Below are 27,852 nucleotides of genomic sequence, written 5' to 3'. Positions count from 1 at the left end.
AGGACCTTCGAATCAAACTGGGAAGAAGATGCTAATACCCACGATACCATTAGAAACAGCAGGCACCTGACTGTGCACTAACCAAAGGCAACAGGAGTTCAGAGGAGAGAGATCAGCCTAGGCAAGGAGGGGGGAAATGATGTGTTGAGTGCTTCCTGTGGACTTAGTGCTGTCCCCTGTGGTTTCACACACTCTCAGCTCAAACTCTCTCAACAGCTCTGCTATATAGGTGTTGGTGTGCTCATTTTACAGTTGAGAAAACTAAAACTTAGAGAAGTAACTTGCCCAAGACACATAGCTGGTGTTTCAACCTGTGTCTATCTGACTTTAAGCGGATGCTCTTTTCACTCCTTAGTGTGGCAAGAGGAAGATTCTTGGAGGAGTGGAGGTTAGCAAGGGCAAAGCCTGGATCAGATGTGCATGGGCAGAGGAGAGCACAATCATGGGGTGAACCCGAGGGGATCAGCACTAGGTTGCCACTGGCTGTGTAAGTGGGTTGTAGATGGCAATGAATGAATGAACGTGTGAATGCATGAACCTATGACCATGGTCTCCTGTCTTTCATCCCTTTGTCTAATGGTCTGAAAGTCCCGTGGGATGGACTAGGGGGGCAGTGTGGAGGTAGATCCCCCGTTAGGGTGGACTAGGAGGGCAATGTGGAGGTAGATCCCCCTTAGTGGGTTCTTTGAACAGCTCAGGGGTCAGTCGATGAGCTCCTGGATTAGGGTGTGCAATGGAAAGGAAATGCAAAGCCTAGATGGCCTTTGGAGGAAGAAGCAATAACATTTGGATACAGAGAATGAAGGAGAAGAACCAGAGATGACTGACTCGCTGCCTGCCTGATTGATTCATCTATTTGGCGAATGTTTATTAAGTGCTTCTTATGTGGCTGGCCCTGTGCCAGGTTCTGAGACTAGTGGGGGCCAAAATAAACATGGTCTCCACCATGTTTGTCTCTCCATGTAGGGGAGACAAAATCAACTTGTAAACCAACACAGGTATAATCTAATGCCAGACAGCGCTCAGTGCCATGATGAAATGGGAGGAGAAAGAAAACAATGGAGAGGGTGTGAGTGGATGTAAGTTGGTCAGGGAGGGCTTCTCTGAGGAGGTGACATTTGAGAAGGACGAGTAGGATTCTGAGTTTCCAAACCTGAGATCTTCTAAGAGACCCTAAGAGTGCTACTGCCTCAGGAAGAGTCCCTTGCATGTCCCCTGAAGTGCCCTATAGACACGATCCCCATTTTGCAATTGAGGAAACTGAGGCAAAGTGAGTGTGGCACAGAGTCACTCTGCTGGTCAGCCCTGCTGTAGGAGATGAAAACCTGGCTCCCACAGCACCCTCCCTTTCCTGCTGGCAGCTCCCCCAGAAGCCCTCGTACATCCAGTTCTGCTCGACTCCTCCCCTTCCCCCTGGAGGTATTTTTAGTCTCCCAGAGCCCCTTCCCCAGTCTGCTGTTGCCTCGTCATTCTGCTTGACTTGCTTTCACCTGCTCAGAGGCGGCTGTGACAGGGCTGCAGGCTACATGTCAAGCTGTCCCTGGCTTCACAGAGGGGTGTGGAGGGGGAGGGCAGCTGAGGGTGACCACCCTCGGCAGTGCGGGCAGGCAGGAGGCCTGTCAGTGCCCGGGGTGACTGCCAGCACCTACAGATCCTTCTTGGGGTCAACTCTGAGTAATGAGGGCGAGGGGAGGAGGGTTGCTGGCTGTCAGCGCTGCAGGGGTGGGGTGGGGAGGGAGACTGGTGGGAGGGAGGGAGGAAGTGGAATTTGTTTTGGAGAGAGACAAGCTGAGGAGGTGGCAGAGGTGGTAGCTTGGCAGGTGGTGTTGATTGGGAAGTGGGTGTGTTTTCTGAGTGGGAGTGTTGCAGGCCTAGGGTACAGGCCTTTCCACTGTGAAGTCCCCGGTGAGTGTGTACATGGAGTGTGTGTGTGCACAGAGTGTGAGTGTGTATGTGAGAGTATCCAAGGCCTTTCCACCATCAAGTCCCCATGGCCACTTTTCCAAGCCAGGCCCCAGGGGCTGCCCCATTTCCCCTGCACCCCAGGCTGCTGCCAGGTCTTATTCCTCACCTGCTGCCCCTTCCTCTCTGTCCCCAAAGACCCCGACAGGCCCTTTCCTTGGTTGGGAGTTGACTGCTACTCATTACCAAAGAATGACCTGGAGAGGCGAGGGTGCTATACACGTGACCAGTGTGGGACTTACAAAGGTTTAAAAATAAACCTCGCTGTGTTCTTGTCACCACCGCCCTGGGGCTGCAGAGCTGCCAGCAACCTCTCTGACTGGGCTCTTTGATTCTTGAAGGTAGAGCTCATTCCACCGCCACCCTGGGAGATTCACACAGGGTGGTGGTATCAGAAGTCCAGCCCAGGAGACCCTGGGGGTCAAGGTCTTCGTCACTGGCTGAAGGCCCAAGGCAGACCACACAGGGAGGCCTTAGCCAAAGCCCACACCTACTGAGTAGGCCAAGCATGGGCTGGTGGCGGGAGCTCCCCTGTATCTACACTCGTGCACTGGGCCTGGATGTCAGGACTGTCTGGCTCTTGCGACACTGCGGGGATGGACACAGAAGCCTAGCCTTGCCCCCGTCAGGCCTTGCTCCTGATACATGCATCAGCTGGTCTGCTGAGGGGCCTGGGGTTGTCAACCTCAGTTGTGTCAGTGAAGCTAGGAGGCTAAGGAGCAGGAGGAAGCGGCCTCAGTGGCACGGTAGTGTGTGGGAATTTGGTAGAGGAGGGCTTTTCAGTACAGCTGCCCTGAGTAGCCGAATGACCTTGGGCAAGCTACTTAACCTCTCTATCGCTTCAGTCCTTTGGTTTGTAAAACGGGGACCCTAGTAGAAACCACCTCTTGGAGTTGTGAACATTTAATGGGGTGATACAGGTAAGCAACTGAGTGATTTGGGGGCATGTCTCCTGACCTCTCTGGGCCTCAGTTTCCTCCCCTGTAAGATGGGACTGGTGTTGGCACAAAAGTTGGGATGAAGACGGTGTAAGGAGCTCGCAGAGCGCATGCTCCGGAGCTGTAGTGATGACCATGGTGACAAGCATCCCGTACCCCAATGTCTCCCCAGGCTCGCGGCTCTGCAGGGGGCAGGAGGAGGCACGACGCCGCCTCTCAGGAAGACCACGACAAACCTTACGTCTGTGACAGTAAGTATGGGCCGGTCCCACCTTCCTTCCTCCCTGTGCCCCTGCCCCCAGGGCCCCTCTTCCCTGTGCTTCCTTGGCCGTCCGCCTGCCAACCTCAGTGTGTGCTCTCCTCTTCCTCTGTCTGCACCCCAGCTTACTCGCCTGCCGCCTCCACCGCAGTCACCACTTCCTTGGGCCTCTGCTGCCCCAGGGGGTTTCTGCAGAGGGGAAGCCAGCTGGGGTGGCCCCCACCCTCAGTTCTGCGCCCCCACCTCCTGCCATGCCTCCTGTGTGGCTCTCCTCCGGCTCTCTCTCTCACGCTCTCTGTCTCCTTTAAGATTCATCCTCTATTTCTTTCTGTATTTCAGAGAGTTACAAACAAAAGCATAACTCAAAACCCTCCGACAAAGGTACTTGGCTCGCCATGGCTTTTCATTTGTTTCCCTTTAATTTCCTTTCCCTCTTCCTCTCCTGTCCTAGGTAGGGCAAGTTATGAATCTTTCTATGACGATGACTTACTTTAATAAATGGCCCTCAATCTATCTCCAGCCTTTCTTGCTTGCTTCAGAAACATCTTTTGGACAAGCGACTGCCTGGCTGGCTCCTGAGTTTAGGGTGTGCAGACAGAGCTAGGGAGCCCACGGGAGGGGAGTCGCAGGGAGCCAGGGCAGTGGGTGGACCTCGGGAAACCTGCAGCTTGATGAGGGAGGTGGTCAGCTCCAGACAGCAGAGCACTGGGAGGCAGATTGAAAACCTGTGCCCTAGTCATCTTCTCACTGTACCGGGTACCATTTGCTCATTCTATGGGAGGGCAGCCCTCACCACCACACTCCTAATGATCTTCACTTGCCATCTTCTCCTCTCTGAGGATGCAGAGCTTCGCCATAGGAGGGAAGGGGCTGCAGCGAGGATGGCAGTGAAACAGTCGAGGCTGGACCCTGGCACGGGTCTCCCTCTGGGTGTCCCACCCATCTCGCCAGGGTCTGCAGTCTCCCTGAAGGCAGGGAGAGAGCTGGCAAGGCGGGGTAGGGGTGGGGCCCGGGGAGCACCCTGGGGGTGGTGTCTTTTGTCTCCCCCTTCACTGGCCTCTTTTGATTTCAAAAAGTTGTTCTGTGTCCAATGGGGTGACAGCTGGTTGGAGAACATTTTGCTAGAAGAACTCAAACTCCATGACTCCCATTTGGCTGCTTAATACTCCATGCAGATGCCATTCCTGAGATGACTCCTGCAGGTAACGTCTCCACCCCAAAGCAGTTCTAGTCCAGGATGAGGAGGGAGCAGGGCATGGGGTCTGATGCCTTTTGGCAGCACCAGGAGGTACCTGCCTTGGCTTGGGTCTTGCTTCCTACATGGCGTTCAGTTTCACTCTGATACATAGAAGCCCCAGCATGCTGACCCTTGAGAGACTGGCTCTAAGCCATGGGCTGGGAAGGGCCCTCAGACCGTCTTGGGCTTTCTAGCTGTGTTTGGCTTGACCAGCACATCTATCAAGAATGCCAACAACTGCTTTGGAACTGGGGCATTGCTACTGTATTCTTCGTTTATTCATTTTTATTTATTTAATTTTTTAAGAGACGCTCTTGCATTGTCACCCAGGCTGGAGTACAGTGGTGCAATCATAGGATTATAGCTCACTACAGCCTTGACCTCCTGGACTCAAGCCATCCTCCTGCCTCAGCATACGCAGTAGCTAGGACTACAGGCCCATGCCACTATGCTTGGCTAAGTTTTTAAAATTTTCTGTAGAGATGGGGTCTTGCCCAGGCTGGTCTTGAACTCCTGGTTTCAAGTGATCCTCCTGCCTCAGCCTCCCAGAGTGCTGGGATTACAGGTGTGAGCCACTGCACCCAGCCATTTGTTCCTCTTTTAAAATGCTTTATCTTCGTATGTAATTGTCTGCTACTATAGACCGTGGGATCCCTTTTTGCTCTATCTCTGCAGCTTTCATTGGATTCCCAGCCCATCATAATCCCATGGACTCCCAGACACACACACCTGTGTGCCCTTTTCTCTGACTTCATCCCCTCCCAGTTCCTCTCCTCCCACCTTTGCCTCTGACTTCTGCCTCCTTGTGGATCATCTCCATGAAGTGCTGTTTGTGGGCATCCCTCTCTTACTGGGCACCCCTCTTTCTGCAAAGTGCTTGCATCACACACTGTCTCCTGAGTCCCCGTGGCTTTGTTTCGGGACTCTCAGTGACGTTTGCTTCTCTCGATGCCCTCCCCGCAGGCTCTCTCCCACCTTCTGTGTGCCCTGTAGTGCCTGGGAGGCCTGACGGCAGGCTTTCTGGAAGTCTCAGCGGCTGCTTTCTTGGCTCTGTCCACATGCGTGCTGCCTCCTCTCCCTCCCTCGGTGGAGCAGGGGCCACCGTCGATTGCCCTTCTCTGTTCTGGCTCTCTTTGGAAATTGTGTGGCAGCTCGGTGATTAATAGACTTTATTTTTATCTGGTGCCCTTCAGACATGTGATCCTTTGGGATAGAAATGACCTTTGGAGAGGTCACAAGGCCCACCCCCACCACCCCCAAACTGGGCAAGGAGTGCTTTTAATAATCTCTAATGCATCCTAAGTAGAGAGGTGTCTGGCTGCCTCCTCGAGCGTCCCTAGGGATGGTGTTACCATAAGCTGCCCTTTCTTCCATGATGCCAGCTGTGCTTCGAATGAGTGTTTTTCCTTAATAGGAGCTGAAGATTTTCTCTCCTACAGGTCCCCTTGTCGTTTGCGTATCTTTCCCCTACGAATAGGCACATTAGGGCTTTGTCCATCTGGGAGACCTTCTGAACATCCCATATATTCTTGGTTGACTTAGGGCCCCACCCCATAGTCTCTATGGCACCCTGCTTGGAATTCCCTTCCAGGTCTACACTTAAGCATGGCACTCCTAAGAAGTAGCATCAAGTCCAGGTGGCTCAAAGAGCAGCGGACATATCTCCTTACTTATGCCCTGTCCACCCTCTCAACAGCTTACTAGTCGGAGCCTGTCCCAGCCCCGGTGTCGATGCCTCTCCAGGTGCATGCTCTTTTCTACTTATGCATTTGATTATTCCTTCTTCCATAAATCACTCTGCATTTGGTCCCATTGAGTCTCAATAAACAGATCCAATAATATGTGACTTCAATATACAAGATTCAATAAAGGCAAATTTAAAGACATTGCCCAGTAGTTAAATTTCATTCTCCACAGATTTGCCATCCCTGCCATTTTTGTATCATCTATGGTGTGATTTGCATAATTCCCACTCCATCTTTCAAGTTATTTATGAAAATATTAGATCACCTTGGACCCCAACCCCTTTCTGGGTTTATGTGTAGTGGTAATAAGCTATATTCTGATGTGATTTATTTAACCCTTCCTGGAATGCATTCCTGAATATAGTGGTCCTATGTGTTCTTGCTCCAAGCTTCCTTTGCAAAATGGGTGGCTTGAATATTATTGTAGCTGCTAACTCCGGGTGATAGAGAGTTTGCTTGATGCCTTTTACTCAGTCATTGAATTTCTTCCATCTCAGAGAAATGTTAAATCACCTGAACATGATTTATGTTTTACCCAATCCATGGTGTATGGATGTATGAATACTTTGTTTTCCAGCAAGTAACCAGTCTCTTTTAATTACCTTGAAAGTTTACCAAGCTTAAGGGTTAAAGTTCTGTTTCTTCCCTTTTAATCTCTTGCTTAAGGAAAAGTGTTTCTTATGCACAAAGAAAGCAACTGAATAGGACATTGTGGAAAAGGCTGTTGGTGTTTGTGAAAGTGTAGGCCCGGACCAGCTGCACAGCAATGCCTAGACGCTTCTTAGAATTCAGACTCCTGGGCCCCACATCAGACCTCCGGTATCAGAATCACTGGAGGGAAGGCCAAGGGGCCTGCATTTTCTGAGCGCTCTTCAGGGGATTCTTGTGTATACTGGCTTTTGACAGTGACAAGTCTACTTCATTTAAACATGAAGGCTTCTGGCTCCTGACTGCTCAGCTCTTATTATTTTCTGCTTTTTGCATCTGGACATTCTGGAGTCTCCAGGAATTCTCCAGGCAGGTTGCCACTGGCTTGCATCAGTGTTTTAGTTGGTCTCCTTAGAATCTATTCTTTCCATTTATTTCGCATTGATATACAACTCAGCTATCCAGCGCTTGATTTTTAATTCACTTAATCGCTTTAAATCCTAGCAGTATCCTTAGCCCCATTTTGTAGGCAGGATGATAACTGGGGACAGGCAGGTGGAAGGAATCCTTGGGTTTGGGCTGCTAGAAAGTTTTCAAAGTCATTTCAAGAGTTTGCCTTTTCTCTTCCTAATTGCTCCCAAGCCCGAATTTTTCTGTTAGCGTCATTGGAGCAGACTCCTGATGAGAGACCCACTTTTCCATTTTCTTTGTTCAAGAAACATCATAGAAAAGAAGTTGGTGATGACGATGTGATATTCAGGGAGAACATTTTGTCTCTAAGCATTAGCCATGCAGGGAGGAGCAAAGCAGGCATATGCCCTTTTGCTAGACACAAGGGAAGCAGTGCAGGAAGTTTTCTTTTTTCCTCGAAGTGTTTTCTGAATCATGGTCTTAATTCCTGTGAGTAGGTGCTTAGGGTGTGTAGAGCGCTAGGCTAAGTGTTTCACATGGATTATCTCTGTAAACCCCCACACCAACCTGGAGAGGCAGGGACAGTTGACCTCACTTTACCGTGAAGAAACTGAGGCTCAGAGAGGTGTAGGGCCTTGTCCATGGTCACACAGCTGGGATCTAGGATGCGAACAGTGGGATATGATCCCAGTGTCCTCAGCTCTAGAACTGCCATACCCTAGGACATCTTCCATACTAACTGCCCCTTACATATGCTCTCCTACCCTGGAGTTTCATTCTCTTGAAGTCTGCGGAAAAAGCGTTTTCAAAGTTAATTAATGAGAACGCACAACTTACTTATGAGGTGAAGCCCTGGCCGCTGTCGATGGGCAATTTCTAGGCATCAGGCGGGCAGGCTGGAGTCAGGTAGTAGTTACAATTGAAGTAGGATGGAAGGAATTATATGATTTCCAGTCTTTTAAATTTAAATCTATTAAAATCACTGCCCCACAACTACGGCATTAGGCTAGATTAGTGACAAAAGGCAAATAGACATGGCTAAAGCCCTCCTAGAAGCATGACTCACTCCTGAGTCACGTCAGGTGTCACACACCAGGAGCGGGTCCTCTCAAGGCAACCTCTGTCTCAGCAAAGTCTTTGTTCTCTACCACCTCCACCCTACAGATGTGCATCTTCAGCTGTGTGGCCACTTCACCCTGTTGCCTCCCTTCTAGAAACCCAGTCGGGGAGTGTGTTGCCACACCCAGTGGGGGTAGTATCAGAATAGGGTCTAGGGTCTCTTCCCGTTCTAAAGTCTCTTGTTTCTTGGCAGTGGTGTACTTCAGAGAGAAGGGTGTCAGGCTGTTGGGAGGAGCAGGCTGGACGTTTAGTCCTGGTTCTACACCTCAGTTGCTATGGCACTGGTTTCCTCCTTTGTCCATGAGGGGATGGCTCCTCCTTTGGGCCTCCGGACTGCCCTGATCAGCACTCCTTCCCCACACAGTGGGCCTTTCTTCCCAGGCAGCAGCTTAACAATGATGCTCTTTACTAGGGAGGCAAGATGTCTGGAGGACATGAAGGGAGCAGTGGATTGGGGAATACCACGGGAAACTGTGCCACAGGCCAAGAGGTGCAATGGGATGGGTGGATCTGCTGACTGGACAGACAAAAGCTTGAGCCCAAGGCAGTCCCAGAAAATCTGCTTGACCTCAACCTCTTTCAAACTACCCTGGTTTTACCCCTACCTGAGTGCAGCAGGGAGAGTTAGATGACTCTTGCAGTTTTGCTAAGAAAAAAAATTTTTTGAGGGCATTAAGGCCCATATTCTTTAAGGCTCACGTGCTTTTGGCTTCAAGCTGCAGTGGAAAAGCCAATAACGTGGCCTTCAGGCTCACTGCCTTTGTCGCGGAAGGGAAGCTGGGCTCATCACTCAGTTGTCTTGCAGGTCCTTGGATGGGGGTGGGATGGGGGAGGGGAGGAAAGGCTCGGTGCCCCCAGAAACTTGATTTGTGGAGCGGGGCTTGTGGCATGGGATTGATCCCTGGAGACTGAGTGCGCCGTTCCAGCAAAGCTGGGTCTGTTTAAATATTTAAATGCCGTTGTGTCATGGACACAGGTTGCAGGTGTTCCGGCAGGACTGGCCAGAGGCAGGGCTGGGGAGAGGGTGAAGTTTCTCTTTGCTGTCCCTAGACCCTCCTATCTCTGCCTCCTCTCCTCCAGGGCTCGCATCTTGGCATTTGACCTTCTAACCTACACCTGCCTTCTCTGGGCTGTGACCCACACCCTCTGGAGTTATTTTCTATTCAGTCACAACCTTGTTCTCCACTAACTGTTTCTTGATGCACACTTCATGACAATTCCTATTTCTGTGTAGATGAGCCATAATAGGGTAGATATTAACAATTGTAGAGGTGCTTTTCATTATTTTTTTAAAATAACTTTTTCTATGGAAATAGTATTTGTTCATTGCAGAATAATCAGGAATTACAGATACGCAAAGCAGAGGTTGCAGTGAGCTGAGCTTGCGCCATTGCACTCCAGCCTGGATGACAGAGCAAAACGCGGTCTCAAAAAAAAAAAAAAAAAGAGGAAAAAATAAAAGTCACCCATAATCTCACTCCTTGGAGATAACTTACATTTTGTTTTGCTGTATTCCATTCTAGGATTAATTCTGTCTCTGTCTATACACACATACACACACACCCCCACACACACACACACACACGCACACAGAAGACGACTAAGAAATGATACGTACCATTTTAACGCCCCTCTGCCCCACTCAGTGATACATCAGGAACATCTTTCTGTGTCAATAAATAGATTTTATGACATAGTTTTTAGGGCTATATAGTGTTCCATTATGCAGATGTGCCACAGCTTATGGACATGTCTCGTAATTTGCTCAATGTTCTACTGTTAGATGTTTAGATGGTCTAATATCCGTTTACTATTAAAAGCACTGTTCCTGTAAACTAGTTCAACCATTGCGGAAGACAGTGTGGCGATCCTCAGGGATCTAGAACTAGAAATACCATTTGACCCAGCCATCCCATTACTGGGTATATACCCAAAGGACTATAAATCATGCTGCTATAAAGACACATGCACACGTATGTTTATTGCGGCACTATTCACAATAGCAAAGACTTGGAATCAACCCAAATGTCCAACAGTGATAGACTGGATTAAGAAAATGTGGCACATATACACCATGGAATACTATGCAGCCATAAAAAAGGATGAGTTCATGTCCTTTGTAGGGACATGGATGAAATTGGAAATCATCATTCTCAGTAAACTATCGCAAGAACAAAAAACCAAACACTGCATATTCTCACTCATAGGTGGGAATTGAACAATGAGAACACATGGACACAGGAAGGGGAACATCACATTCTGGGGACTGTTGTGGGGTGGGGGGAGGGGGGAGGGATAGCTTTAGGAGATATACCTAATGCTAAATGACGAGTTAATGGGTGCAGCACACCAGCATGGCACATGTATACATATGTAACTAACCTGCATATTGTACACATGTACCCTAAAACTTAAAGTATAATAATAATAAAAGAAAAAAGAAAAAAAAAAAGCACTGTTCCAGCTATACCTTTGCATAATGCTTTATTGTTGCCTAGAAGTACAGTTGTGAGGCTGCAGGGCCTGGTGCATGGCCTTTGATCTCTCTTATTTTGAGTCATGGTGGGGAGTATAGGAAAGCAAGGAGCCTGATGGGTCTGCCAGGTTGCAGAGAGCTGGGTGAAGCAGGATGTGCCCTGACTTTGGAGTGGTTCTGCTGCTTGTTATCTGTGACATCGAGAAAGTCATTTTGCTGCAGGAGTCTCCGTGTCCTCCGGTGTGTGGTGGGGATGGGGCACAGTGGGAAAGCTGACTGTGATGATGTATGTAAAAAGCTTTGCACATGGCATGTGCTTGACAAAGGTTTCCCCCACCTTGGTCTTATTTTCTCTTTCTCCAATATGCTTGGAAGGAGAAAGGCTGATATTGTGCAGGAGATAGCACACTGCCGGGGCGGTATTTAATTGAGGGGACAGTGAGCACTGAAGGAACAGGGCAGGGAGTGGTCACACGAAGACGGGCTGCTGTGTCAGAGAGTGCAGCCCCAGGATGCCAGGAAGGCCCTTAGGGCGCATGGATGGAATTGATATTGGCCCCCAGGGATGGATGGGTGTGCCCAGGGGTACGGGGAAGAGGTAATAATGATAATGCTGAAGTTTGTTGACTTATATTATAGACCTGGAATATTCTGTTGGCTTCATCTATATTAACTCTTTAACTCCCACAAAAGTGCTATGAAATGGATGCTTTGGTCATCTCTATCCTACAGATAAGGAAACTGGGGAGAGGAAGGGTTAATTAACTTTCCTGAGGTCACATAGTGAATAAATGCTAGAGCCAAGATTTGATCCCAGTCATTCATCTCTCTCTCTCTCTTTTTTTTTCTCTCTCTCATTCTCCTTCCCTCCCCCACCACACACACTATCACTGTCCCTTTCTGGAAGCTGCTGGTACCTTGTGCCTACCTCCTGGTAGGCTGCCTCCCACATTGTGTGATGACAGTTTGTTTCTCTGCTCCCTCAGGCTGGACTGTGAGCCTTCTGAGGGCAGGGCCCAGGCCAGAATCAACTTGCAGCCCAGCCCCAGCACAGTGGTGCTTCCAAACTGTTGATGAATGTCTGGAGAAGGGAATGTGGGATGTGCATACCAGGGAAGAAGAAGGCTCAGCTCGACTAACCCAGAGCATGTGGGTAGGGAGATTGGGGGCACAGAGTTAGACCAGGGTTGCTGGGAACATCAGGCTGAGGTGCTTAGAGCCACAGTACCCAAGTTTTTTGGCACCAGGGACTCATGGAAGAAAATTTTTCCACGGACCAGGGGCGGAGGGCAGGTTTTGGGATGATTTGAGAACATTACACTTATTGTGCCCTTTATTTCTATGATTATTACATTGTAATATATAATGAAATAATTATTCAGCTCACCATAATGTAGAGTCAGTGGGAGCTGTGAGCTGAGCTTGTTTTCCTGCAACTAGATGGTCCCATCTGGGGGTGATGGGAGACAGTGACAGATCATCAGGCATTAGATTCTCATAAGGAGTGTGCAACCTAGATCTCTTGCATGTGCAGTTCACAGTAGGGTTTGTGCTCCTGTGAGAATCCAATGTGACATCTAATCCGATCAGACAGAAGGTGGAGCTCAGGCGGTAATGCGAATGATGAGGAGCAGCTGTAAATACAGATGAAGTTTCTCTTGCCTGCCCGCCACTCACATCCTGCTGTGCAGCCCAGGTGTCAGTCTATAGCCCGGGGGGTTGGGGACCCCTGGCTTAGAGGTTGGCCTGCATGGTCCGTGGTAATTCATGACAATCCTAGGGACACCTCTAGGAAGGTTGATCTGTAGGATTCGGTGTTCAGGGAGGAAAGCCTGAAGCCTGATGACCGAGAAGAGCCTTTTCTAGTCAGCTAGGAGAAGACATGAAATCTGGATGGTGGTGATAGCAGCAGTGAAATAGACAGAGCAGATGAATAAGACTTAATGAAAGAGAAATTCACAGAACCCGGCAGATGATGGACAGGATGTGGAGAGCAGGAGAGAGGAGAGAGGGAGGTGGCAGTGATGACTCTTGACATCTTGCACTTGGGTCATTGAGACAAAAGGGGTAGCTTAACTGGAATATCCTAAAAGGGGAAGTAATTTTGGGAGTGTGATGAAACTGACATATGAGTTGGTGGAAATGGCAGGAATCCAGGCAGAAACGTCTAACAGATGCTAATGGACAGTTGTTGTTTCCTCTAAGGAACTGAGGAGCTTACACTGACATTGTAGGTGGAAGAAGGCCTACCTCAGGCAGGGGGCGGGGAATCACACTGGATAGCCTGGAACTCACAAATAAAACCTGCTCAGCATTTGAGGCCGCACTGATGTCCTGGCATGGGAGGTGTACAGAGATATTGAGAGAGAGGATGCTAGCAAGATTCCCAGATGCCTGGGGGCTGCCTCAGCTTAGGGTAATCAGGTCTGATTTTTGACCTTTCTCTTTTTACCTTCCCCAGAAATGTTGACAATGACATTTATTATTTAAATTATTTTTATTGTAAAATTGAAAAGAGAATTCAGTTTCACTCTTAATTTAAGCTCATTAAGGACATGCTAACGCAGGACTCACTAGAATCAGGAATCAAAGACACCACCCTGCAAGGGATGCCAGTTGGAAGAAGGTGGCTCCGGAGTCAGAAAGCTAGGATTTGAATCTTTACCAGGTCACTTCCTAGCCATGACCTCAGGCAAATCACAAAACCACTTTGAGCCTTTGTTTTCTGGTCTGTTAGGTGAGAACAATAATATTAACCTTAGTGGGTTTCCAAGAGGGTTCAATGAGAAATTGTGTAAAAACAATTAGCTCACTGCTTGGTTCATAGATATTTTCAATAAATGTTTATTTTCTTTATACTGAATCAAGAAAAGGTACTTATTTAACACCTAAGCTGGGGCCCCAGTTGTGTTCTGTGCCCTAGCTGCTGCAGGATCTAAGGGAGTTGTCTGATCAAGTTAAATGGATGATCAAAAATAGCTGATGTTTGTTGAACATGTGCTGTGTGCCAGGCACTGGGCTGAGCATTCTAAGAAGATGAACTCCTGCAGTTCTCACACCTCCCCCATGAGCTACAAACTGTTATTGCCCTTGTTTTACAGACGAGGAAACCGAGGCTGAGAGAGACTAAGTCACTTGCCCAAGGTCACATTGCAAATCAGCTGACCCAAGAAGGCAGACTCCCGAGTTCACCTGCATTCTGTTACCCGGCTTCTCAGCAGGGCAGGAAACATTCCCATAACACATGGAGTGCTTTGGTTTTAGGGGTTTCTGCATTTCCCTGCTGAGGATCCAGCAATCAGGTGATAGAATATTTTGAAATGAGAGTCTGGTTGCTTGTCTCTGTTCTTCCTCACATCTAGTAAATTCCCAAAATAAGCAGGACACTCTCCCTTGATGAAGACACAGGACTTTTGGGTCACTGGAGTTTGATAGATCCTGGGTCACCACCAGGCCCCAAGGAATGTGGCTGTGAAAAATCAGGGTGTTTTACCCCACCCCTACCCCCAATCCCCTGTGTCTCTATCCAAAGGAATTCAGCTTAAAATAAGCATCAAGGGTGGCCTGAAAGAAGGTATGAAGCCATGGGACGGCAGCTGCCAATCGTGCAGGGTGGGGTGGGGGGAGGTGGATGTAGCCAGCCTCTGGGAGCCTCATCATTTTCCTATCACAGTTGAGGAGATAATAGCTTCAGGACCTACAGAGAGTTGTGAAGTGCTAGAATGCAAAGGACTTAGAGATCATCTGATCCAACCCCCATATTCTGCAGATAAGAAAAATCAAGACCCAGAAAGGTATGAATTTGTCCAAGGGTGCATAGCGGGTTAGTATCAGACCCAGAGCCAGACCCCCGGTCTCTAGAAGGCCACCGAGTCTGCTGGCCTCGAACTTCAAGGGCAGGGGAGGGAGGAGAAGCCCACCTGGGGGTTGGATCCACTGTTGGCTTTTGAGAAAAGCCTGGCCAGTTGAAGTGGCTGTGGGATGAACAACTGTACCCTGCGTACTCAGTCTGAGCAGGTGGCTTTTGGAAGTACCTCCTGGGATTTATCCCGATCTGAGTTTGTATCTGGGAGTCACACAGGGCTTTTCTCAGTTGGGGCTTCTCCCTGCTCGGGGGAATTGGTTGTAGGAATTCCTCCATCCCCCAGATGGTTCTGCAGAGAGAAGATGGAGGGTCGTTGGGAGGTGTTGGTGGCCCCAAACTTCTATGAACCAGTCTGGTAGGGTGTGAATATGCGTCAAAATGGTATCTGGCAGGATGTGGGATTCCACTCAGAAGGGCTGGATGGAAGGGAATTTGATGCCAGAGTGATTATGAAGGTATGGGCAAGATGAAGGTGCTGACAGGGAGAGCGGGAAGCCCTCCCTATCCCCAGCTCCAAGGAGCAGGGGAGACATGGGGTTCCCAGAGCCAGGCAGGACTGGAGTCTTGGAGGTGGGCCCCTATACAGCCCCTGTATAGCACAGTGCCCAGGCAGGGCAGGGCCCAAGTCCCCACGTGTTTTTCTTCCCACCCCCCATGTGTTTTTCTTCCCACCCTCCGTTCTCCTGCTGGTGCCTCCTCCTTGCCGAGAGCAAGGGAGCATGGGTGAAGCAGGCCACGCCAGTCAGCCCCAGGCCGTTGGGGTGGGTGGGGAGGGAGGCAGTGCCAAGCAGAGACTCACCAGCGCACCTTTCAGTCACGTGCTTCAAGGGCAGACAGACCAGGGCTCAAACTCTGGCTGTGCCATCCAGAGAATTGCTTAAATTCCCCCAGACTCAGTTTCTTCATCTGTGGAATGGGGATCCTTGCCTCCTGAGCTGTGAGATTCTGCATGGGAATGGGTGCTGCCTGATGGTAGGTGTGATGCCTTGGAGGCATCGGCAGATGACAGGCATGGTGGGGTCTGGGTGACAGATGAGGAAGTCCAGCTGCAGAGAGAAGGAAGCGGTGTCCTCAGGGTTGTATGTCAGTGCCACGGGGCAGAGCTGGGAATGAGATGTGGCTGGTGACTGGCTGGTGACTCCCAGGGCCCAGGCTTTGTCTCTGGGATGCTCATCCTGTAATTGCCTTCAGTCACTGCTTTCAGTCTCTCGGAAACCACTGGCTCAGATACCCACTGTGTGCTCCAAGTTGGGCTGATGAAAATGTGCCAGAGTCATTAAGTTATCAGTGGGGAAGGCAGCCGCTTCTCCCCGGCAGGAAGGATTCTGCTGTCTGCTGCAGCGGCTTTGTTCACACAAGCTGCCCCTGATTCCTCCTCCTCCCTGCTCCCCCCGACCCCCGCCCAGACTAGGAGTGGGGTAGGTTTGAAGAGGGGCAGGGGGCGTGCAGTAAATATTTTGGAGCAGCACTGAAGGCATCCATAACTCCAGACAGGAGGTCCTGCATGCAGAATCCAGTTCTGGATTGGGAAGTGGGCAAACACTCCTTCTGCAGCTTGACAGATGGATCCGCCCCAGGGGGAAGGAGAAAGAGAAGGCAAGCTGGACCTCCCTTATTGTCACAGCCACTGCTCTCCATGTGCACCGTGCCAGGAACACAAAATCCAGGTGCACGCTTGCCAAGGTGAAAAGAAGGACCTTAGGTCGTGCACAGGCAGGGCTGACTGGTCCCAGGGGTGGTGGCTTCAGAGGTGCATGATGCAAAAGCGCTTGCCCCCGGGGAAGGAGACTGGAGTGGGAAGATGGGGCATGGCCCTCTCTGCTGCTTCAGCGCTCCTGGGGCTCAGGCTGATTCCGCACGACAGATATTTCCAGAGTGAGAATGCCGACATGATAAAAGGAGAGCAGATGGTTCCAGTACTTTATTTTCAAAATGTTTCTTTTCCCACCCTCTTTTCCTTGCTATTCCACTCCAGACTTCAGAGGAGAAATAACTCCCCACTTTGGGGTTTATTCTCTTTGTTGGGCCACTTTGACAGCAGTGGTGATGAGAGCAGCTGAGAACAGCCACGACTCCCCATGAGCTGGGCTTTGTTTTAAATGCATTCTCTCATATGGGTCTCACCGCGGGGAGCAGGTGTGCTGTCATGATCCACCTTGTTTTACAGAGAGGATGCTGAGGCACAGAGAGGATTAGTAACTTGCCCAAGATCACAGAGTCAACAGCAGAGCTGGGACTTGAACCCAGGCAGTTCAGATCCAGCCTGCCCACTTACCTGCTGCAGATTCTGCCTCTCTGAGGGCAGAGCCGATCTAGAAGCCAGGCCTGGGTGGTTGATGGCACTGAGATGATGACTACTGAGCAGCTAATCACTCTGGCCAGACTTTCAAGATTATCTCAGAAGGGAATTTTATGCCTGACTCAGGGCTGGTTGGGACCTGGGTTCACCTTGGCAGCTCTCAGACTATCAGGTCAGCTATTTGGAGTAACTTAGTCTCAGATCTCCACTCTGAACCCAACAGACTTCTAGAACTGGCTACGTGATTTGTAGGGTCCACTGCAAAATGAAAATGCGGGGGCCCTTGTTCAATAAATATTAAGAATTTCAAGATGCCAACAGCAGGGCATTAAACCAAGTGTGGGGCCTTTCTGAACTCGGACCCTGTCTGGAAGCACAGGTCACAGGCTCACGACGCTGGCCCATGGTGTTTGCAGTGACAGGAAGACATGATTAAACACAGAAGGAGAAACAGTGCTGGCTTTTCTAAGCCAGTCAAAGTAGGATTTCAAGACGTTTCTTTCCATTGTAATGAAGCAGTTTGATCCTGATGCAATCCAACCAAAATAACTCTTGGAAGTCTTCACTCTTCCTCTTGCCCCTATGATGAAATCATTCCAAGGACTAAGACTTGGGAGTCAGAATAGGCTGGTAAAACACAGGCTCCACCCTGGTCTGCCCTGATCCTAAGCTCCCCTCCATCCACCAACCTCCCTCTTTCCTCCTCCCACAGCTGGCCCCATCAGCACTTCCTCATTTCTTGGAGCACCCTGCAGTTGTGCTCCTCGACTTTGTGGATTCTCTTCTTGCTAAGGCAACTTCCCAATTTCCAAATCCAGTGGTCTCTTAGTCTCCAACCTTCTTGACCCTTCTCAGGCATCTGATTAATTTATTACTGTGGCTCTGCCTCGGTGCAGAATCTCCTCATCTTTCTTTAAAATGGGGATGCAGGTTGCTGTGAGTCAATTTACTTGAAGCACTTGGAGTGGGCCTGGTCCGTGGTAAACACTCAATAGCTGTTGGCAGGACCTGTGACTGGTGGTGTCATTGTTACTGTCGTCTTGAAACCCTGTTCCTTTGGCTTATGTTGCTCACTCCTGTGTGAGTTTTTCTTAACAATTACTAATTTTTTTTTTTTTTTTTTGAGACAGAATCTCTGTCACCCAGGCTGGAGTGCAGTGGCACAATCATGGCTCACTGCACCCTCGACCTCCTGGGCTCAAGTGATCCTCCCACCTCAGCCTCTTAAGTAGCTGGGACTACAGGAGCATGCCACTACACCTGGCTAATCTTGAATTGTCTTTTGCAGAGATGGGACCTTGCTATGTTGCCCAGATGGGTGTTGAACTTCTGGCCTCAAGTGATCCTCCTGCCTCAGCCTCCCAAAGTGCTGGGATTGTAAGCATGAGCCACCACACTCAACCCTTTCTAAACAAATTTTTAAAAAATCAGTTTCTCTTTTTCCACCAGTTTCTTAAGATCCTGGTGTTTTCTGAGTTCTATCCTGTGTAGGCACCGCTTTTCTCTCTCCACAATCTCTTCCTGACACTTTTCCCCATACTTATAACATCCATTGCCACCCTGCCAGCTCCAAAATCTACGTCTCTTTCCCAAGCTTCAGGTGAACTCAACTCATTTTCTTCCTTCTTTAAATCTGGTTTTCCTCCTTCATCCTTCTACCCAGTTGCCCACGTCAGAAACATGTGCATCTCTTTGCTTTCCGTAGCTGACATTGAGCACCTGCCACAAGTGAGGCCCTGTGCTGGTCATCGGGACACAGCACCTGCGGATACACAGGACCTGCCATGCTTGCTGCCAGTGGGAGAGATGCATACAGATGCTCATCCACTTATGGTAGTGCTATGTACTGGCAAACCCATCATAAGTTGAAAATATCCTAAGTCGAAAATGCATGTCTTACACCTAACCTACCAAACCTACTAAACCATAGCGTAGCCTAGCCTACTTTTTTATTTTATGTTTTTGAGACTGGGTCTTGCTCTGTCACCCAGGCTAGAGTGCCGTGGTGTGATCTCAGCTAACTACAACCTCTGCTTCCTGGGCTCAAGTGATCTTCCCACCACAGCCTCCTGAGTAGCTGGGACTATAGGTGCGCACCACCACACGTGGCTAATTTTTGTATTTTTTGTAATTTTTGTATTTTTTGTAGAGACCATGTTGCCTAGGCTGGTCTTCAACTCCTGGGCTCAAGGGATCCTCCCACCTTGGCCCTTCAAAGTGCTGGTATTAGAGGTGTAAGCCACCATGCCCAGCCCTAGCCTACTTTGAAAATATACATTAGCCTACAGTTGGGCAACATCATCTAACACAAAGCCTATTTTAGAATAAAGCATTGAATATCTCATGTAATTTATTGAATACTGAACTGAAAAACAGAACAGTTGTATAGGTCCTTGAAGTATGGTTTCTATCGAATGTGTATTGCTTTCACACCATTGTAAAGCTGAAAAATCAAAAGTCAAACCATTGTAAATTGCGGACTGTCTGTATTGACACGTGATTAGTCCTAGGAAGGCAAAAAACTAAGGTTGTAATTTTGATTTGAAAGACTTTCCTGGGGGAGGACATTTGAACTGAGATCAGAGGGATGATTAGACCTTAATCAGGCAAATTGGGGATGGGGACATTCTAGGCAGAGGAAAGAGCTTGTGTGAAGACTCTGTGGTGGGAAGAGAAATCTATAATAAACGAAAAGGCCAGCGAGCAGAAGGGCTGTGTGGAGGCAGAACGTGGTGTCATAAGAGGCTGGAGAGGTGGGTGGGGCTGGGTCAGGCCTGGCCAGGAAGGCCATGTTAGTCTTTCTGGGTTCCTCCTTGCTTTCTTACTCACTCCCTTTTCCACCAAGTTCTCTCATTAACCCCTCTCCCACCCCATTTTTCCTCTCCATGCACAAGTCCTCATTGTTGCACGGGTAAACAATTGAAATAGCCCCTTGCCACCTTCAAATCCATATTCTGCCCTACAATCTTAAGCAGTATTTCTAACATGTCAGTCTGCTTAACTTGGTCCTCAGGATAGAATCCTCTCCTGGCTGCCCCATTGTCAGGATAAAGCCCTGCTCAGCTTCCTCTCCTGTTAGTCTTCCTCACATCCACCCCCACCGCTCCACCTCTTCAACTTTGTTAGACTTCTCGCAGTTTGCAGAGGTGATAACTGCATGTGCTTTGAACCCCCTTTGCCTGCTGAAGTCCTGCTCATGTCAGGGGCTCCTTCTCTGGGAAGCCCTACCCTACTCACTCAAGCCAGTTTCCTGTCCCCTCTTTGATGTCCCTCTTTGCCTGGCACGGTCTCACCCTGTATCCAACCCACCTCCCCCTGGCTTGTTTACATGCAGATCTCTGCTAGACTGCGACCTCCTCCATGGAGGGGTCTGGGGCTTGTTCATTTTTGTCCTTCTTGTGGCACAGGGTGGGGCACATATTAGGTGTCTAATAAATATTTCTTGAATTGAAGACCTGGTGATAGAAGAATGACATGGTACAAATACCCGGTTAAAAATGGAGCTCCATCCAGAGGGCTCTTCATGAAGAAGTCTGGCTTCTGGGACCTCCATGTATTGTCTGGTCCTGATTCTGCTAATAACTGAACAAAGGTCTCAAGGCTGCCTATCCTGCCCCTGCCTGCCACGGCCATCCATCAAGAAGGGCATGTGGACGTAGGGTTGGTGGAGCCAAGCCTAAATAGATTCAGCCTTCTAGCCCAGTGGTTCTCAAACTTTAGTGTGCATCAGAATCACCTAGAGGGCTTTTAAAAATCTAGATCACTGGGCCCCACCCCCAGAGTTTCTGATTCAGTCAGTCTGGGGTGGAGCCCAAGAGTTTGCATCTCTAACAGGTTGCCAGGAGATGTGGACGGTGCTGGTCTGGGGACCACTGTTTGAGAATCTCTGTTCTAGCAAAAGGATTTGCTCTAAACATTATTACTTTCTACCATGTTGGGGAAGGAGATAGAGGGAGCTTTTTGCTTAGGTTTGGTTTTGTAGACTTTTAAGAACAATTAGTCTGAGCTTAATGTGGGTAGAAGGATTAGATTCTACAACTTGCCTCTTCGCCCATCTCCTGGCCTTCCCACAAAATGGTTCTGTATTCATTCATGAGCCACTCAACAAATATGTTTTGAAGGCGTAGTATGTATATGTCAACATATAAGGTGGAGTTGTTGATATCAAGATGAAATTGATATGAAACTGTCCTTAAGAGACATAGTGCAGACATAGCCATAATTCAAGGAGTCTAAAGGAGAAATGCCTGCTTTGACTGGTAGTGAGTTCCCTATCAATGGAGTTGTCCAGAACAGCCTTCTAGAGTTATTGGGAATAAAACACTTCTCTAGATAGACAAAATGACCATTAAGATCCTGAAATTGTGTGATTAAGCAACAGTGATGATTGACATAACAAAATGGCACAAGTGAAATGCTGTGAGTTTATACTGGGGATCTGCAGAGGTGGCTGAGGCCTCTTTGTGTAAATACTGATATCATTATCATTACTTTTAATAAGCATTTATTCCTTACTAACAGTATGCCTGGCAACTAAATGGATTTATATGCAATGACCCCATAATTTGCTGTGTATTAACTTCAGATTATCTAAAAAGCTAAATAGAAAAAGCCACAAGCAGATCCAGAGTGCACCTCAGGGGCCTCTTTGGGTCCAGCTTCCTGAGTCACATGGAATTAAGATGCATAGCACTATTTTATTTTATTTTAATTTTATTTTTTTACAATATTTATGAGAGAGAGGAAGAGAGAATATATGAATGTAAGTAGCCAATGATAGGCCTATTTATTTTAATTTTTGATTTTTTTAGATTCAGGTTTGTTACATGCGTATATTACATAATGCTAAGGTTTGGGCTTCTATTAAACCCATCACCCAATTAGTGAACATAGTACCCAATAGGTAGGTTTTCAAGCCTTGCCCTCTTCCTTCCCTTCCCCCTTTTGGAGTCCCCAGCATCTGTTGTTTCCATCTTTATGTCTGTGTGTACCCAGTGTTTAGGATATTCCATGGAATATTACACAGCCATAAAAAGAACAAAATCATGTCCTTTGCAACATGGATGCAGCTGGAGGCCATTATCCTAAGTGAATTAATGCAGAAACAGAAAATCAAATACCATATGTTCTACTTATAAGTGGGAGCTAAACATTGGGCCTTGAATTTATAGTCACTGGGTCACCAACTTGAATTTCAGACTCTCATCTTACCTTAACAAAGAAGTCCAACCAATTGCCAGATTTTATAATATGAGGCAAGGGTCAAAGTCCCTCTTTTCAGGAAGATCCAGTACCTAAGATACAGCAAAAAATGCCGACAGCCCTTGCCCCTCATTTACCATTTATTGAACATCTATTATGTGCTGGGTATTGAGAGAGCTGCTTGCAAATGCTATTTATAATACCTTTACCCATCCTGCAAGATAAGTACTGTTATCCTCATTTTCAGATAAAAGAAAAGGCACAGAGCTGCAGCTTGTCCAATTTCATGCAGCAAAACTCTTCAGTTAATTTTTAGAAATCAACATCACCATAAAATTGAAACCTAATAAAAGATAGTCCAAAAATTATAGATTGAGCTCAAGTCTTAGTACAGATTCAAGATGCAGTATTAGAAAGCAGAATGCAGCAGTATATCAAATAAATAATATACTCTGACCAAATGGAGTGCATTCTAGGAATGCAAGAATGGTTCAATAATAGGAAATATTAGGAAATCAACGTAATTTACCTTATCAACCAACTAAAGGAGAATCATATTATAGTAGATGCTGAAAGCGTAGTTGATAAAATTCTCCTGTAATAAAACTCTATAACAGGAATAAGAAGAACTACTTAAATTCGGTAAAGACTAAAAATTAGCCAGATACATCGTTCTAAACAGTGAAACACTAAATCCACCTTCATTAACATTGGAAATGCTTGCTTTTGCCATTTTAAGATATTGTTTTGGTGGTTCTTACAAATGATCTAAGCTAAGATAAAATAGTTTATGTAAATATGGGGAAGAAGAGGTGACATTATTTTGGCCAATGTTTGTCTACTGAAAAACCCCAAGAGAATCTGGTAGGAAGAGAAACTCTATCAGAAGTAATAAGAGTATTGGATAAGATGACTGGATAACAGCACTTCTGTATACTCTCAGGACCACACAGCCAGTGAACCTCAGCAGCTGGAACTGGGATTTGAACCCAGGCCTGATGCTAAAGTTGTGCTCTTCCCACCTTGTGAAGCATTTATGCTTCCTTGTATGACGTGGTCATGTCAGCACAAGGGAGAAGTCTTTTAGAATTTGTAACTTTCAAGCACTCCAGCAGAGCAGGTTGGTTTGCTCTGATGGGGACCCAGGCTGGGGGACAAGCATAGAAGGTTGGCATGGACATTTCACTGGGAAGACTCTCGAGGTTTCTGCTACCAGCAATGCCGTCCCCCTAGGGGCCGAGATAATGATCCCTATGTGGGGAGGTTGAGGGTGGTAGTGTGACCTTGAGCCATTTAGCCAGACTTCTGCTTCCCAGGAACTGAGCATCTAACCAACAGAACTGCTGCCCTTTCTTCCTGGCTCCAAGAAGGCACATTTCGATTGCTCGCTGCCCTTGGCTCAAACTGCCCCATTTGAGAGGTAGTACTTGTAAGAGCACCTTTTACAGATTTGGCTGCCCTGGGGCATCAGGGGCACAAGCTCTTGGTGACTGCACCCACCAAGGATGCTTTAACTCCATGGTGTTCATGGTAGAAGTGCAGCATGTGTTTCTGGCACAAAATCGCTGGGTGAGACATCAAAAGGATTATCCAGATAAAACTTTTCTACTTCTTGCAGAGGCCAACCATGGGGTGGTGGAAGGGACAGTGCACAGGAACCCAGGAGACATGGGTTCTGGTGGCTCTGCCACACTAGTTGTGTGCTCCTGGGCAAGTCACTTGGTGTTGCTGGGTCTCACTTGCCTCATCTGTGTCATGGGATGTTGGATTGGGTAGATTCCCAGTGCCCTTTGAATTCAACGTCATAACAATTACCCTTACAAAGTGCCTGATATTGTTTTAAGTACTTTGCATAGAGATAAACTTATCACAATGACCCTGTGAGGTAAGTACTGTTATTGTTCCCATTTTATCTCGGAAGAAACTGAGGCACAGAGAGGTCAAGTGACTTGCTCTGGGTCTCACAGCTAGAAACGGTGGAGTGCTCACACAGCTCTTAACCTCATATTTTACTTTTACAGTTTTTCTTTCCATGACCTGAGTTGTTACAAGGGTGTTGGTTCTGTTGGGTGGGGGAAAGGGATGTTGGGATGGGAGACAGTTTTAAGGGAAGCCTGGCTCTGGGGTGGATGGATGGGATCACTGTCTGGGAGAATGATAGCGGTGGCTGCACAAGTTGCTAATATTTGTATCTCTCCCTTTTTTCCTCTTTTCCTCTCTAGTCTGTGGCAAGCGCTACAAGAACCGACCGGGGCTCAGCTACCACTATGCTCACACTCACCTGGCCAGCGAGGAGGGGGATGAAGCTCAAGACCAGGAGACTCGGTCCCCACCCAACCACAGAAATGAGAACCACAGGCGTGAGTGCCCACTTGTTAGGTTGGGGCAGTGAAGAAGTGGGTTAGACAGGCTGGGGAGTGTTCCTTGTTCCTTTTTCTCACTGCTGGCATCTTCTGGTAGCAACCGTTGCATGGTCTCAATGTGCTGTAGTGTGTTGGCCCTTTCAGCCAGCCAGCCAGCTGCCCCTGCAGCTCAGCCCAACCCTAGGCTTAGCAATAGCAGGGCTGGGCTCACACACCCTGCTCTGCTCCCAGAGGAAGGAAGGTGAGTGTTAAGCAGAAGAGAAAGTCCTTACCTGGCCACTGTCAGATGCCAGACCTACAACTCTTTTCCCTCACTCCTGAAGAGCCAGCCACTCAGACTGGGGTGGGCATAGGTAATAGGTGTGTCAGTTCAGACACACATTCGAAATGCCTGCTTGTCTACGAAGTGCCTTAGAATATTCTTATCTATTGCTGTGGTTTTTTTGTAGAGGGGAGGGGATCACATTTTGGTACAGGGCTCTCCTGCCTTAGAAATGCTGCCTGGAGACCCCATGTTCTTTGCTTCAGCATTCAAATGGCAAATGTGATCTGGGTGGATTTGTCGTTTGGGATGTTGGGCTCTCAAGACCCAAAATGATCCTGAAGATTTTGTGTTTCCGTTTCTCTGCTTTCTTACCTCAACTTCCAATTATGAATTAGGGAATCCAAAGGGGCTTAGCATTTTCCATTTGACTTTCCTCTAGAACATCCCTTATGGTCTCTGGGCCTGCAGAAATCTCAACATGGAAATGGGATAATGGAATCTTTAGAGCCTGCTTGAAGATGTGGGCCACACTGAGATCTCTCAGTGAAGAATATTCGTGGACAGGCCATGTGTTTTTCATTTTGTTCAGAAGATTTGGTGGTAGGTGTTCTGAAAGTGAACAACTCAATGCAGTGAAAGGGATCAGACGTTTAAAATACTCAGACTCTAGGATTAGAGGATGCGTGTTGGCCAACGACTTAGTCAACTGATGTCCACTGGCCACTTTCACCAAAGATTTGAAATAATGAACACACCTGTGGCCAAGACCATTCTTCGGATTAGTGTGGGGTCTCCCTTAACCTCCACCCCACTTTCCCCTCGTAACATTGCCTTCTTTATGGGTTTGCTAGGGTTCTCATAAGAAAACCCCACAGATGGGGTGGCTTAAACCACAGAAATTAATTTTCTCACAGTTCTGGAGGCTGGAGGTCCAAGGTCACGGTGCTGGCAGGGTTGGTTTCCTCTCCTTGACTTGCAGATGCTGCCTTCTCCTGTCCGCTCGCACAGTTATCCCTCTGTGCATGCGTGCTGTGGCATCGCTTTTGTGTCCACATTTCCTCTTCTTTTTTTTTTTTCTGAGACGGAGTCTTTCTCCGTCACCAGGCTGGAGTACAGTGGCGTGATCTTGGCTCACTGCAACCTCTGCCTTCCAGGTTCAAGCGATTCTCCTGCCTCAGCCTCCCAAGTAGTTGGGACTATAGGCACTCATCACCACCCCCAGCTAATTTTTGTATTTTTGGTAGAGACAGGGTTTCACCACGTTGGCCAGGATGGTCTCGATCTCTTGACCTCGTGATCCGCCTGCCTTGGCCTCCCAAAGGGCTGGGATTATAGGTGTGAGCCACCACGCCCAGCCCATTTCCTCTTCTTGTAAGGACACCTGTCAGATTGGATATTAGGGTCTATCCTGACAAGCTCATTTTAACTTTACCTCTTTAAATGCCTCTTTGAGGACCCTACTTCCAAACCAAGTCACAGTCTGAGGTACCATGGGTTACGCTTTCAACATAGGAATTTGGGAGTGGGGAGGGGATGCAATTCAGCCTTCAGCACCTTCTTGAATTTTTGCTCACTTCCAAGGTGCAAGCCTTTAGTGCAACAGACCCTTGCTTTCTCACCTGCTGTTGTCACCTGGACAGAACCTGAACAGCAGAGCAGGAGGTGCCCCCCGAGCCTTGCCCGCCTCTCCTTGCCAGGGCCTGAGGAGCTCCAACACTGAGGCCTTCTCTCTGGGAAGAGCTTTCCTTGGTCCAGTCACCCTTGTCTTTCAAAAAGGAAAAGATACTGACCTGTACTGAGGCAGCCAATACTTGCACTTCCCTGTCTCTCCTCTTTTCCCTGGTCTAAGTGACCAAGAGGTCACACGGAGCTGTTGTCTCCCACCATGAGGAGGCTGAGAAGAATCTCCTTTGATTTTGGTTGCTCCCTGAAAAGTGTTTCTTCGCCATTGTCGCGCTCTCTAAAGTGTTTATTAGCTTGGTAACCTTATTTCTCACTCCCCTGTGCTAGCTTATCTCCTTATATCTCTTCTCAAATGTCAGGCCATTTTGTTCCTTTATTCATGCCCTGGGGTTTGGAATGCTTCTTGTCTGTCTGTGTCTCATTTTCCTTGGTTCTCCTGTAGCCTCATTATGAGCCGGGTGTGTGTGTGTCTATGTGTGTGTGTGCGTGTATGTGTGTGTGTGTGTGTGCATGTGCATGTTGTGTGTGCGTGTGTATACGTGTTGTGTATGTACTTTGTGTGTGCATGTGCATGTGTGTGCGTGTTGTTTGTGCGTGTGTGTGCTTGTGTGTGTGCATGTGTATTGTGTGTGTACCTGCGTGTGCGTGTGTGTGTTTGTATATGTGTGCATGCGTGTGTGCACATGTGCATATGTGTCCGTCCATGTGCTTGGTGTTTGTGGCTGCACGGGGAGGTGTGCTGCAGACCTGAAGTGGAAGGAGGCAGTCTCCCCAGCGATCCCTGTGGTCCCCTCAGGGTTGGTTGACTTCTGAGACAAGCACTCGGGTGTGGATCTTCTATGAGCCCTCGTGGGCGGGTGTGTTTGGCCTTCTAGTGTCCTCCCCTTGAGGCCACACAGCCTTGCTTGGGAAAGAAGCTGTGCCTGTCTCCCCTCGCCCTACGTGGAGATGTGGAGACGTCTGCCTACGAAATTTCATGGATGGCTTGTTCTCACCTCTGTGGGCTTGTCAGTGAGTGGCACACACTCCAACTCCCCCTCCCCTTTTTCTCTTTCTCACCCTGCTGATGAGAAAGTGGGCTCTTCAAAAAGGATCATTTGCCTGGCCAAGGGTTTAAAACCTCCTAGAAAATAATAGGTATTCCCAGGCGGATCCGGGGCCTCCCCACACGAAGAAGGTTCCAGAATCCTCACAAACACCTTTTTAGTGACATCTCACAGTGCCCTCCTGGAAAACTCTGTGATTAACCCAGTTTTGCTAGTGGGGAGGGTACAGCAGAAAGGCTTTTAGTGCCTGCAGAAACCATCCTTTCCCCCACCCCCAATTTCTCTGGACAAACCCATGAGGCAGCTGGTCGTCCCAGGTTCTCTGCACCACACA

The 27,852-nt window shown here is 48.3% G+C and overlaps 1 protein-coding gene across 2 annotated transcripts in view; it reads left to right on the top strand.

The window, feature by feature from the left end:
* DPF3 (double PHD fingers 3) overlaps positions 1 to 27,852 on the top strand; it is a 285,829-nt gene that overhangs the window by 177,419 nt on the left and 80,558 nt on the right. For both annotated transcript variants that reach the window (XR_008539040.2, XM_054666070.2), the window contains exons 6-7: positions 3,073 to 3,151; positions 24,384 to 24,521. Coding sequence is in view for 1 of the 2 variants with exons in the window: in XM_054666070.2 (XP_054522045.1) it covers positions 3,073 to 3,151; positions 24,384 to 24,521 (217 nt within the window). In the remaining variant the exon portion in view is untranslated. The remainder of the gene's footprint in view (positions 1 to 3,072; positions 3,152 to 24,383; positions 24,522 to 27,852) is intronic.

Source organism: Pan troglodytes, chromosome 15 (genome assembly GCF_028858775.2).
Source record: "Pan troglodytes isolate AG18354 chromosome 15, NHGRI_mPanTro3-v2.0_pri, whole genome shotgun sequence".
Lineage (NCBI taxonomy): Eukaryota > Metazoa > Chordata > Mammalia > Primates > Hominidae > Pan > Pan troglodytes.
Note: the sequence above shows the minus strand (reverse complement) of the source record. Positions and strands in the feature narration are given on the sequence as shown.